The sequence below is a fragment of the Hippichthys cyanospilos genome, chromosome 2 (genome assembly GCF_059441005.1).
Source record: "Hippichthys cyanospilos isolate Australia breed blue-spotted pipefish chromosome 2, RoL_Hcya_1.0, whole genome shotgun sequence".
Taxonomy (NCBI): domain Eukaryota; kingdom Metazoa; phylum Chordata; class Actinopteri; order Syngnathiformes; family Syngnathidae; genus Hippichthys; species Hippichthys cyanospilos.
Window position 1 is genome coordinate 28,416,613 of NC_142370.1, and position 13,505 is coordinate 28,430,117.

The 13,505-nt window shown below is 42.9% G+C and overlaps 1 protein-coding gene across 3 annotated transcripts in view; it reads left to right on the forward strand.

Annotated features, from left to right (window-relative positions):
- LOC148428133 (nck-associated protein 5-like) overlaps positions 1 to 13,505 on the forward strand; it is a 79,025-nt gene that overhangs the window by 20,606 nt on the left and 44,914 nt on the right. For all 3 annotated transcript variants that reach the window (XM_088408296.1, XM_088408298.1, XM_088408297.1), the window contains one exon: positions 5,264 to 5,327. In XM_088408296.1, the coding sequence (XP_088264422.1) occupies positions 5,264 to 5,327 (64 nt within the window). The remainder of the gene's footprint in view (positions 1 to 5,263; positions 5,328 to 13,505) is intronic.

The following is a 13,505-nucleotide window of genomic DNA, read 5'->3' on the forward strand; positions in this document are numbered from 1 at the left end:
CCTCTGTATTCATTGACCCGCCGCTAGCGTGTTGGGCTCGGGTCAAAGTGAATTATTGAGGAATGTTCCCCATGTTTAATAGCTTGCCGAGTGGGCCTCACCATGGAAGTGTTCCCCCATCTTTGATAGCCGAGCGTTTGGCAGTGGGGGTGTCCTACTTCCAGGCCATTTTCCCACATGATTCCCACCGCTGGCACAGCTCATCTAAATCAAGAAGATGTGATTCTTGCCCATTCAGGTTGGCCAGACAGCAGCATTAAACGGACCACGCACAACAGATAAAATATATGAAGAATAAAAGGATTTTATTGCTCGCTTTCAATGGCCTGTTGCATACAGAAATGATCTTGCTCAGAGACGTGTTTGTCCGCACTGTGAGCCTTTTTGTGGTTTCTGAACAGTGGTGCTAATTCCAGCTGAGTGCTCCAAGGTGTGCACGTCTACTTTGTAACTCAAACCCCAATCACATATGAATCTCATGATGATGCCTTAGAGCGTTTACTTCCTAAACTGGATGTGTTTAGGTCACATGGTCATCCCACATGCCTGCCTAGAGCACAATAATCCTTGTTTACAGTGCTTAAGAAGCTGAAACACAATCACATGTATCTCACAGGGTGTTTTTTTTTTTTTTTAAACAAAGCCAGCAAAGATACACGCTAATAGTTTCATGTTTCTGAAGTTGTCACTGCGACATGTTTATGAGAATGAGCTGCTAAAAAAGGAGGGGGTATTATATATGGCTGCACAGAGGCAGGGAGTGTCAGCAGACTTACGCTTTGGACAATAAATCAGCAGGTAATATTCACAGAAACATGCAGGCTGGCGTCCAGCTGCTGGAGGTGTCAGCGCAGCTGGAGAAACTCACAGTGCTGTTCTTTTTCCAAACACCTCTTCTGCTCCCCTTTAAACGGTTTAGCCATTAGCTTTTTGTCTATGCTGAGAGTGAATTATTGCAAGAAAAAGCTGTTGGATTACTTCACTGCCAGATTGCCAGAGGTCTAACGTGAGGCTGCTTTGCCAATTTACCTCCGGAGGGTTTAGCTAGTGGGCCCTCAGTTCAAGTGCTTATGTCGACACATGTTCCTACTGCATGTGAAGCTGTTTGTCCACCATTGTTGTTGGCTACTGTTTGATCGACGCTCAGAAAACGATGTGTTGACATCGTACATAAAACATCCTATGGCGGCAGTTTGGTCTCCATGAATCAGCAGAACAGTCCAGTAAATTTGAGTCCCTGCTGCCCAGTTGCGTCAAGCTGGGACAGCCAGCAGTAATGTAGAACAATGCATGCAAAGTGTGAAATACAGCGTACACAGGGAGCGTTATAGTAAGTTTATAAATGTTGTCTCGGACAAAAGCTTGGCTTTTCCCTACTGCAAAGTGCTAGTCATCCCCCAAAAACTGGCACGTTGCCCAAGATTCATGACAGGTTTATGGCTAGACAGTAGAGCTGAGAGTTTTTTTTTTCTTGTTCATCTTCCAACTTCCTGTCAAGTGTCAAGTCAGGCAAGGCAGTAAATAACACATTTTATGTGTCGCTCCTGGCTATATTTATTACAGGGCAAACTCAGTAAATGTATTTTTATCCTCTTTTTGATCAGTGATTATATACCACGCAGTTTTTATCTACATGTAAAAGGTGACTTCCTACCGCAGCCGGCCAACAGTAGCCTGGGCTTATAAATTGAAGTAGCCAAGAGGCAAGTATGTGACACGAGTGAGATAGTGATCATCAGAAAAGATGAAACACGCGGAACATAATTACTTGAGCTTAAGGCCAGGAATGCTTGTGTGTCACAATAAGGCGTGTCTGGAAGGTAGTTTGTTGTCTTTGAAGTCTTTAATCATTTTCCATCTCATATTTTTATTGCGAAATTCAACTTCATCACCTTGTTCTACTGTTAGACATTGTTCACACAATGTGCTGACATGCTAGTAATCTCCTTGACCCTAGTGATTCAGACAGATGTACATCAGAATTTCGTTCCACCTCTTCAGGAATGCATCCATGACACGGAAGCAATCGGGGTCCGCCCTGGCATCGGTGTTAGAAAACACTGGTGGGATTGATGTTGAGGCAGGAGTAAGCCACACTTGACGAGCCCATTTCTTAGAGAAATCACCTGTCCGTAGTTTGTGCTGCTTACGATGTTGGGTGAGGTTGGTGTTTCTGTTTGATTCAATCTGGGTGTGGACAGCGACATTCCCATGTTGGCCTTCTAAACAAGCGCACCAAATGCTTTGATGTTACAGATAACATGCAAGAACATACCGGGAAATGGAGTGGACTCATACAGTGCTTTCTTCGCCATACATACATGAAATAAACTTTTTTTTTTTCCTTATCAGTCAATTAAAACAATGAGTACGATTCAGTTTGGTGTGATAGTGTACATTATTTCTGCGTGTTTAAAAAAAAAGGAAAAAAAAACTATACTACTTGTTGATATCTTTTTAAGAACGTAAACAGCAGGGAGGTGTCTAGACAGAAAGACGCTACCGTCCATTATTTGTTTAACCTTCACTTACAAGCATCCAGCTGATCATTACTAATACATGTGGGCAATAGTTCCGTAATGGAAATGATGAAGGTTCACCAATGAAATCTGTGCCTTGGTGAACTGAAGTGAACTGTACTCCTTGGTACATTTTTCAAGTTACTTGCGCTTTTATGTACAGAGGCATTTTATCAACTGAGCCAGTGTCAAAGAAGCACACATTTATCCTGGTGAGAAACTTATGAACAATTCTGAGCCCCCTTGATGCTGATGATCATGTCACAGTGTGACTCCACACAGCACGCCATCAGATCTCCAGCATGGTGTACTTTGCCATAGGTGCACCATTGGCTCACAGATGACACAAAATGTGCTACTGTGCAGATTACGTACATTCACAACTAGCATGAGGAGGTTCTTTGTGTGCACCAGCTCATCACATTTCACCATGTCAATAATTTATGGTCTGCTACTGTGAGGTAAGACTTTATCAGGCTCCTCCTGCCAGCCACATGGGTGTGCCCACTGTCGACATGCGGCTTCTGGTTGTTTCTCCACTGCCGTCCAGCACAGTCAAGCTGCGGGTGAGGCTTTATCCAGGTTAGGGAGCCGCGTTCCTTTCGACCAGCCTGATCCGCGCGCTCACAGATGAGAGTATTTCCCTATTTGATGCTGTCTGCACTCTGCCCCTGAAAAGTGCTGAACATTATTGGACAGTGTGCTGCGATTGTGTTACAACCATAATATCCCAACCGTAATTGATAAAGGAAGAACCAAATTATGAGAAAATGTGAAACAAATTGATTTTTGTCTCATAAGGGCTAGCTCTGTTGCCGCACTGGCTCGCACGAGAGGATTTTGGATTGAATCTGACAGTTATGTAAACGGCCAATGGCCGATTAGGGATGGGAATGACCGATGCTGAACCGCAGCCAGTATGTAGGCAGAACCTCTATGTGGGCCACAGTATTGCGTGCGCGTCAGAGCTCTTAACCCAGCAGGAGCGCAGACAGTAATACATAAATTCATGGCAGCACTTCCCAACATGCAAACATTTGTGCATCCCCGTGTACACTTGTGCCTCGGACTGACATGTTCAAGTCATTGGGAAACTATTACGCATTTTAAACTAAATAGCTCCGACAATCAAGCATTGTGCAAAATGTTGAAAACATCATGAGATGTTTAATCCGGCACCCTCTTTCTGTGCATAGGAGATTAACCCAGCACGTACGGCACATGTGATTTTCTCCCTCATTACCAGAAAACAGTGGTGACAGCAATAGGGAAGCTTGCAAACATCTGCAGAGAAGGCCAACATGTCCAAAATGCCTACAAATTCCTGTATACCTACATTCTTGTTGTGTTTTTTTCCTAATCTGATGACAATGTCATGCCGCTGATGTTGGTTGAGGTTAGAAAACACAATTTCGAAGTATTGTGTTTGAGCTCAACCTATTCCAAATCAGCTGCATTCACATGTAAAAGCAGTGTTTATGAATTTAGATTCCAAAATGTCTGATGCGTTTTCCCTGGGTGGAATAAGATGGCAGAACAGGCAAAGGTGAAGGAAAGATGAAACGTAACACAGTCAGTCCCATCTTCAAGTTGAAATGACATCTTGCCCCCATCAACACTCAAGGTGGCGGAACAAGCACTGGTCACACTTAGCACTTTCATGAGTAGCTACACATTAACTGCATGAGCGCAATTGTATACCTTGACCACTGCGCGTATGTAAAATTTTACTGATATCACTGAATGAAGTACACTTAAAACAAATGCAGTGCAATGAAAAAATCAAGTGGAATCAAACATATTAGGCAAAATGTTTTAGCTCTCAATACAGTTTATTTAAAAACTTTTTTTTTTTTTAATCCAGCACAGTACATTTCCAAAAAATCAAGTGCAGTGTTGAAGTTAAAGCTTTTCCAAATTTGACATTAAGCCATTGTCCGAGACACACACCCAAACACACTGTTTTACTTTTACTCTTGCTTAGTTAGTCACTACCTCACCTGCTTGCTTCACAATGCCACCTTTGCTAGAGTTCTATTTTTTCAGTCCAGACGGACCATTTATCCATTAACCACAGCTCCGGCGGCCGCTTTCTTAATCACCATGTTTTTTCTGCCTGAACAGGTGAGCAGGTGGTTGAGAAACTATGATGTCATGTTGAGATTAGTGTGATGTGAATTTGAAGGCGGAGGCTTCTCCATGTAAATGCGCTCACTTGTGTTTGTGTTGCCGTATGAGAGAAGAGCCAAACACTTTTTTGTTTTGTTTTGCTATCTAGGTCAGTCAACCAAATAGACGAAAACATGACTAAACTGTTTCAGACCTTCCATGCAAATTAGCCTTCTGGATAACACGTTATTGCCTGTGCGTCGCCCCAGGATTTGATTCCATGAACAATCTGGAATGGCCTCACGTGACGGACGGCTTTCACACACACACTTCGTTTCTTTGTTCAGGCTTGTTCACGTGTAGGAGGTTTAAGGAGAGGTTGGCAGGACGATGCTCTGCTCTGTTTCAACCTACTATTTTGTTGTTCGCATATTTGAAAGGTTGCAAACATCCACAAACAGATTGCTTTAAGCAGCGAGGACTGTGACTACAGTTTCTAGTGATCCGTGTTGACCTAAATCATTTAAATCAACTGTTTCTCAATAAGTAGATAGGAAAATGGAAGATTTTTTTGGTGGGGTGGGTGACCATGCCACACGTCTTATCTTCCCTTTTTCTCTTTCTTTTTCGTACAGGGAAAAACTGGCTGTGGCTCGCCTGCAGAGAGAAGTTGCGCGGAACAAGAGTGACGGAACAATGGTAAAGTACCCTGGAGTGGTTTGTCTACAAGCTCTGCAAAGGCGCATGAGTCAGTCAAATGGTGCCAACTCATCAACTGGTTTTGTAGGAGACAATTATTGCAATTATATGATCTAAAAATATACTACAAACATCCAAATGCTAAAATGTCAAACCCTGTGATACCATTGACTTCATCTGATAGCCCCGTCCACAGCCTGCTTCAGATTAAAATTTAAAATTCCTTAAGCAAAATTCATAGCTTGCAGCATGGCGATGGTGATGTGTGACCCTCTTCCTGAAAGAGACCTTTTTTCCTTTTTCTGTTTGCCATGTCTTTTGGTCAAGGAGGTCAACGTTTTGGCACTATTCTTCAAAGTCAGTTAAGAATACTGTTGCTGTCATTGTGGTTCAAGTCTATCGTGTGAACATGCATACGCTAAATTATGCTGTGAAAGAAGATGACCACAGACGCCAGCAGACTCCCATCGAGAAATCTTCCCTCACTTCCACTCCTTTCTTACCTCCAAGTGACCCCTCTTCAATGTTGCGCTACTCATGTGTGAGCATCCAACTTCTATATGGCTGCGTCGCCGTTGTGGCTTGGGCAAACCTTTCAGCTTTTGCTTAAACAGAAAGTACATTAAATTGTTACCTGTCCTTTTCAATTTCTAGACCTGTCACAGCCACTGATTTCTCACTGCATTCGTGCTATATGTGCACACTGCGAATCTTTGTGCAACGTCTGTTTCAGTGCCCTCCTCCTGTACTGTAACACTAACCTTGTTGACCTCCGCCAAGAAAAATAACTCACTGGCTACATTGACGATGTAGGAGCAGCTCACAGTGTCGCGGGCACACAACATGCTAATTATGTCTTTGGAGAAGTGTGTGTGTTCTTGTACACGTGTGCGTGAGCGTGCATGTGTGTGTATTGTAGGCGTGCACATGGTGGCGAGAGGGGGATGAGTTATCTGTCTGAGACAGGAGCTGGTAGGGGGGTATCACTAAGCCCCATTTGAAATTGGGATTATCCCAGTTGGAGTCCCCTCGCACTCCCTTTCTGTCTCTTTCTGGCATTCCTGGGAGGCATCTCAGCTTCTCACTGGAAAGAAAAAAAGCTGCATGGAGAAGATAATAACTGACAAAATGCTGCCGGTTGGTGAAAAGTGGAAACTAGCAGCAGATTGTGCAGATGCCAACTTTGTTTCTTGCCCAGATTGCCCACGCCCCATCCAACCACCACCTCCATCTTTTTTTGCTAAATAGAGATGACCCCGTCGAGGACATGTGAGGCTTTGCTCTCAGGATGAACCAGATCCCAGGCAGAGGTTAGCCATCTATCCGCATGTCTCTTTAGGAACACTGCACCCTTAGAGGCACATTATGTGGACTGGTGCAAGCCACGGGTCATAGTAACACATAGTGCATAGTAACACAACCAAAGTGACAATACCGACCGAGTTTATGCAGTGTGTGCTGTGTTTTAATTGACAATTGACAACATTTCAGGTTACGAATCTTTTGGGAGAATCACTTGAAGCCTTTTGAACAATTTGCTGGTGCGAACCTGTGAACTTTATTGTCACGGATTTGTTATTAGTTCAGATGGAACTTCTTAACTATCCGCATATGCAAATTTAGAATTCCTAAGAAGAAAAAAAGGATTGTTTGACAGCAGTCGTAATTGGTTTCGTGGGTGCAGAGTCCAATCACTCATTAACAAGCCCATCGCCTCTTTCTGCTGGAATTCTTCCCAGAGGCGTGGTGCTGGGCAGGGCCTCGGTCTTTTAAAGCCACAATCTCAGTCCGTTTGGGGAGGGGGCAGGATGCGGGGTTTCCTGTCAGGCTCAAAACACACGTCCACACGCACACTCATAAAGAGAGGAGCGTTAAATGCCCTGCCCAAGGAGGCGGGGCTCCCTGTTAAAAAGGCATTTGGACTGTTAGCTAAGATTATGTCCACTGGAAACGGCTGTGTAAACAACATGTGAAAATAAACCATCTCGACTTCGGGAGCTTTATTTTCTTTTGAGGTCTGTGGATGCTCACTGATACATAAGGCCAAGAGACAGCGCATACTCACAGAGGTGCTACTGTCAAGGTTTGGCTTGATACTTGAGCCTGTGCTTAAAGGGCCTGCATTGTGTTATTTTAAAACTATCTACAGTTACCTATAGTTAGTATAGGTAACTGACATGCCCTCCGTGAAGCAAAGAACACATGGATCACGCAACATCTGCAGTGGGCCCTCGTCCGACTGAAACAGACTTAGGTCAGGGATCAGAAACCCACCACAGCTCGCGACCAGTCCGTGCCGTGCACTCCTTTAAAAGCTCTGCATCTCAAAGCACATGCGGACATGGAAGCGCCCGCCTGAACTTTCGTCTCCTCCGGGAAGCTCTCCACGATGCAAGTCCTTGAACTTGGACCGAGCACAAAGCACTTGCTGGAAGTACGAAAGTACTCGCTCCGCCAGCTACCCAGCTATGTTGATAGATTGCATTGCTCGAATTATATCAATTTATGTAGTATCAAGCTAACAGTGTCCCATATAAATAAAGAAAAAAGCTGATTAGGCTTCATTCTCGCACAGTGTTTGGCCACTTCTTTAGTTCACCATCCTCCTTGTCATTCATCATTTTAGCTAGCGCCACATGTTAGAGAAAAGGGGGAGTGAAGTCACGTCATCAGTTCAGTTTGAATAAGCTACCGTGTCCACTGTTCCTCGGTATGAACACGAAGTAGCGTGTTGAAACGTGTTGAAATTAATACAGTGAAATCGATGTATACAGCAAAAGACGGTCCGTCGCTTCTCAGTTGTCGGTGCCTGGGCCTCTTAGGGACATCATCAGTTCACATTGTAATCGTTGTTCGTCGGTCGATTGCTCGCTCCCGCCAATATCAACGCCCCACAAAAAAAAAAAAAAAAAAGAAATTAAACACCGCCATTCTGCTAAAAAATACTGCTGCTTCCACATCATTTTTACAGTATGTTAAAAAAAGAATGGCACACTCCTGGTAGTGTGATAACCAAGTGGTCGTGCCGTTTGAACTTCGACATGTTGTCAGCATCTGGGTGCAATTTCAGCTCCCTTGTGACTTCTTTCAATGCTTTCACTTTGATGTGAAATGCCTTTGATGTAAAGATCACAAAACTGGACAAAGGGGTGAAGTCCAAATAAACGAATCATGTCCACCAGGGAGTTTGCACATCAAACAACATTTATGTTCATTCAATGTGTCGCGTCAGGCCTAAACTGCAATTAGCAAACACATCCACTAGGGAGCATACACATACACCTTTGTGATTCAGGGACACATCACTTTGAAGTCATTTTTTTTCAGAAACAGGTACGTAAAACAAAATTCACATTTGATACATGCCATCCGTCATACACTACTACTAAGTAAAAAAAAAGCTTTGCTCATCTTAATTTATTAGATACTGCCTTGAAAAATAAATCCGACTATCTAACTTGGATTTCCGAGCTATGAGCCAATCAGAGTGAGATTTTGCGACGTTCCCTCTTTGCCCACGGAAAGATATCCCTGAATGCTTTGCTCAATTATGTGCAAGCAATCTGTTATTTCAAGTCAGAATCAAAAAGTAAAACAACACAAAAAATCTCCTCATACTTAATTCTTAAACATTTTTTTTCACCTAAGGTCTGTACAATGAACGGCAAACTGTAGCGAGTCACTATTGTGTGATTTGTTCTAATTAGATGGACACCATGACACCATGATTAACGACCATAGATTTATCACTAAACGACACCGACAGGCACTGTTAAAATTCGAGCTCTTCCGTCGACCCGATAAACACATCAAGGGGCTTCTTAGTCCTCATGGAGGCTTTCTGACAGCTGTTGCCGCAATGTGTTAAAGTGTAGCCTCAGTGTGTATGGGGGAGATAGGAATTGTGTGTTCCGCCGGACTCAGGTGCTGCCTTTGCAGCTTATCTTCTATGTCCAGGGACAGCGCTGGTCTTTGCTTGTCTCCCCCTTGAACACATTGACCTGACCGGTGAAGGAGCACTGACAGCCAGGTGACAAATTGAAGATGCACACCGTCACCTCACAGCCACGGCACTGAGTGAGTGACTCACAGCGCGTGGGTGAGGTGAAAAAAGGTTCCGCCCGGGCAATGATGAATAGCCGCTGTTATGAATTTGCATAATCCTGGGGAGTTTGTGCTCTGCTCTATTGTACCGATGGCTGTTTTTTAAAGGTGTAGTTTACTATTGTTATGGTTCTCCAGGATAATCAAATTACTGCCGCTGAGACACACGTTGTTACTTGATGTAATCCTAGAGTACACATTGCAGTTTCTATTCATAGTTTTTTGGCTGTTTGAGAGCAGAGCATAATTGTCTTTGCAAATTCACAGTCTGGATCCCCTGAAGGACAGTTTTGAGGCTGGGTGCTTCAAAGCCGCTCGAAGGTTCCCCCTCATGCAGTCTCCATAGACCACATGAAGCGTTTCGTATTTGGATAGGCTGTGCACAAATTCAAACGGTTGCGATGATCCCCCGGATCCCGCGCAACTTCTCTACCGTTACATCACGTGACCACAGTACAGACCTTTTTAACTCAGAAACACTACAGTATCACTGGCGGGTCACAGCGCCGGCGTTTGTATCACACAGAAAATACAAAATCAACTCTGTTTCTCCGAATGTTTGTAACTCGAATGTTCATATGTAAAGGACCGTCTGTACAGTGTTGAAGCACAAACTGTCATGTATGTAGTGTCGAGGGACAAACTATATTCAAGAAAATACTGACTACGAAAAGGCAAAAAAAAAGAAAGAAACACAGCTAATACACGGAGATTTAATGGGGTGCTATAAAATGTTTTTTGATCCTGTATTTGCCAGCAAAACAGCCTAAATCATTCTTGTTGTACTTCTCCTTTTGAATTCAGTTGATGCTGACGAGCACACACGCCCCCCCCCCCCCCCCCACACACACACACACGCACACACACAAACCCAATGGCATGTTTTATTAATGAACTAAGAACCTTTATAGTGTATTGTGTCCCTGATGTTTGCTTTAGCAATGAGCCAGAGAATCGCTCCAGGCCCTTTGATTAGAATCTCAATGAAGGGGTGAAGGTGTTGGGGTCTGAGTAATGAAGAGATTATTGAGGTGCCCCAAGATTGTACTCACGTGCTGCATGAGGATGCACACTTGCAAATGGACATCAGTTGATGGGCTGTCTGGGCTGGCTTATGCACTTGAGCTGATAATGCTGATGTAGCTTTTTCTAAATGGGAGTCGGAACTACAAGCAGAGACTGAGGCCTCTAATTAATTTACAGTCATCCGTGGATCTTTGAGGGCAGTAGGATAGAGCGTGTGGGTGGAGTGATACATCTGGGGCCCGCTGTTGTAGTAATTCAGACCGAATGGGTACCATTACCTTCTAATGCATCGCAATTTCAGTAGTAGACTTCATGCTAGACCTTACTTCAGATAATAAAATTTAAGACTACATAACAAGCATGGTCTGTATACGTACTAGTAATACATGTCCTCTTGCCGCTCATTCAATTATGATCGTTGCATGTTCATAGTGATAAATTGATTCATCTCTAGATGGCTGCATTTTTATCATCCAGGAAATGAAATCTGCCTCGTCTGTGATGGGGGTCAAATTTTATCCTCAAAGACCCAATCTGGGTTTATTGAAAATACAGTGTATTGCTCAGTGGATAAAAAGCCATCCCCAGGCTATTTTACAAATGACTTCTCCTTTATTCCGTTGATGTTTTTTGTTTTTTTTAAATCGCTTTGTGGGAGGCAGATTTGATGGCGCTCTTGTTATTTTTGCAAAATGGCGTGCTCTACAGGCAAAATTAGATATTACATCAATACGTCAAGGATGACGGTAAATGGAAGATTCATTTTTGTTTCTGACGTCGTTTAACAGAAATATATGCTCTCTGAGAGGGTTCCTGCATCCCATTTAAGGACATATCGAGCAATAAAAGCCATGGAGGCGGTGTCGGCATTAAACATTTCAGGGTCAGTCTGATATGTTGCTGTGGATTTCTGGCCACATAAAGATATGGTAATGTTGGATTTAACAGCCTCCTGCCCGGTTAAAGTACCGAAATTATATATTGAACTGAAGCCATCAAAGGCTTTTACGGGAATAAGACAGTAAATCCTGCCTTGTTATTGAGAATCTTGACTTCAGTCTGTCTGCAGACAGACAGTTTGATGCGTTACACGTTGGGCCTTTTGCTGTGCCATTTGGGCAGGCAAACCTAACAAAAGCTACTCTTGCTTGAAAAACATGAAACAATACTGTGTATATTACTAGATGAATAAAGGACTTTTGTCTTTGGTGTTGCTAGCAGCTTTGTCATTCAAATTCCATTTCCAGCCCTCTTGCTTGCTTGCACATTTGAAAGCACGTCTGCTTTACAGAAAAGTGAAGTAGAAGGTTGGCTATGGGTCCAGGTGTGGAGGTTTAGTTCTATATGGGGAAGGGTGGTGGATTTTATGTTTTTTTTTTGGAGCTGGATTTATAGCAGCCATTACGTTTGACAGAGGGAGCCTCTATGTTGTGTAAAGAACTGTTGCACGTACCGTAGGAGTGATAAATTTACAACCATGGAAATACTGTGCACTGGTTATAATGGTTTGGGGGGGGTTAATATTCATGCCCTAATAGATTCAATGGGACAAAATGTGATTTTGTGAATGGTTCTATAAAATACATCCATAATGCTATTTGGTTGTTTATGGTGTTGTATGTTTACAAAATGAAAAGGCAACTGTGTTGTTGAATTAATTTACAAAATTTGATAGTGCTGTTTCCAAATTTTACCCACACATATTGCCAAATTAAATAAAAACCAATATATTGGAAACATATCTCAATATAATACAATGTAATTCTACACCACTGCATACCAAAACTACAGTATTAAACTTTAACATTAACGGACATTAATTCCTCTCTGAATGAGCGTAGATTTTTCTTTTTTTACACGTGTTTTAATTTAACTCACGTCTGAGCAAAGCCACTTACTGTATTCCTTACAGTAATTGCATTTCCATTTTGTGACCACGAGATGTCCCCCTCATTCCTGTCTGCAAAACTGCTCTGAGCCGACCAACTGTTATGAAGGAGGAATACAGCCTTATACAAACGCATGCAGACAGGCAGACAGACAGACAGACAGACAGACAAGACAGACTCCTACTGTGACCTGTATGTTGCTTTGGTTGACACCTGATTGTGTAAGTGTGTCTAATGCTGTGTCTATTTTTTTCAGTAAGTTCTACTGGTTTTAATGGCAGCTATGTTTGTTTCTCTGCCGCACAAATTAAAGGCCCAGATGAATGTCCACTGGAAAGTGTAAACTAACCATGTTTGAATGAGATGAGTTTTTAAAAATATATTTGTTTGTTTGAAATGGATATCAGCAACATGAAAAACAGATGCTGATGGTTAACTGGACAGACAGATGCATAATGGATGGATAGATGGTTTTAAGTGATAATTCTCAACCAGACATGAGATGATTGGCAATATATCGCGGTTGTAGAAGTCACGGTTATTTGAAACCGCCCAAGTCCGCGTCAGTACCACTGTAAGTTAGCTACTGCAGCTAACTACCATGGGTAAAGTGGCTAACGTGTTATCATGGGCTACTTTCACTGAACATTTTATGTGATACTCCACGATGTAGGATACGAGCAGTCTTTCTAAAGTGTGGTTCAAGAAGGTGAATGAATGGGACTTTTGCCCCCTTCCAAACAGACGAAGTTGGTTGTCTGGGACGTGTTTGGCTTTCCAAATCGAGAAAGCGACATAGCGAACCATGAGTAAGATAGTGAGCAATACGGCAACCAGATGATAGCATAAAAGGCTAATTCACGCATGTTTTGAGTTACGTGATTAGAATGCCGTGTTTTAGGTATTAGAGAAGGTAAAAACTTGCTGTTTTTACAGAGTTGCACAGCTCTAGATGCCTCGTGGCGACCAAAATTTATTTTGAAAAACGGCAGATGCATTTGGAACATTAACATTCACAGCATTAGCACCGGCATTCTGCGTCAAGCGTTAAACGCACCATTCCAAACACCGTCTGGTGTGAACATCGGTCACTTGCCGTCAAAAACGGTGTTTCAGTATGGATCTCAGACGTCACTAGGCGTAAAAAGCTGAGATCCAT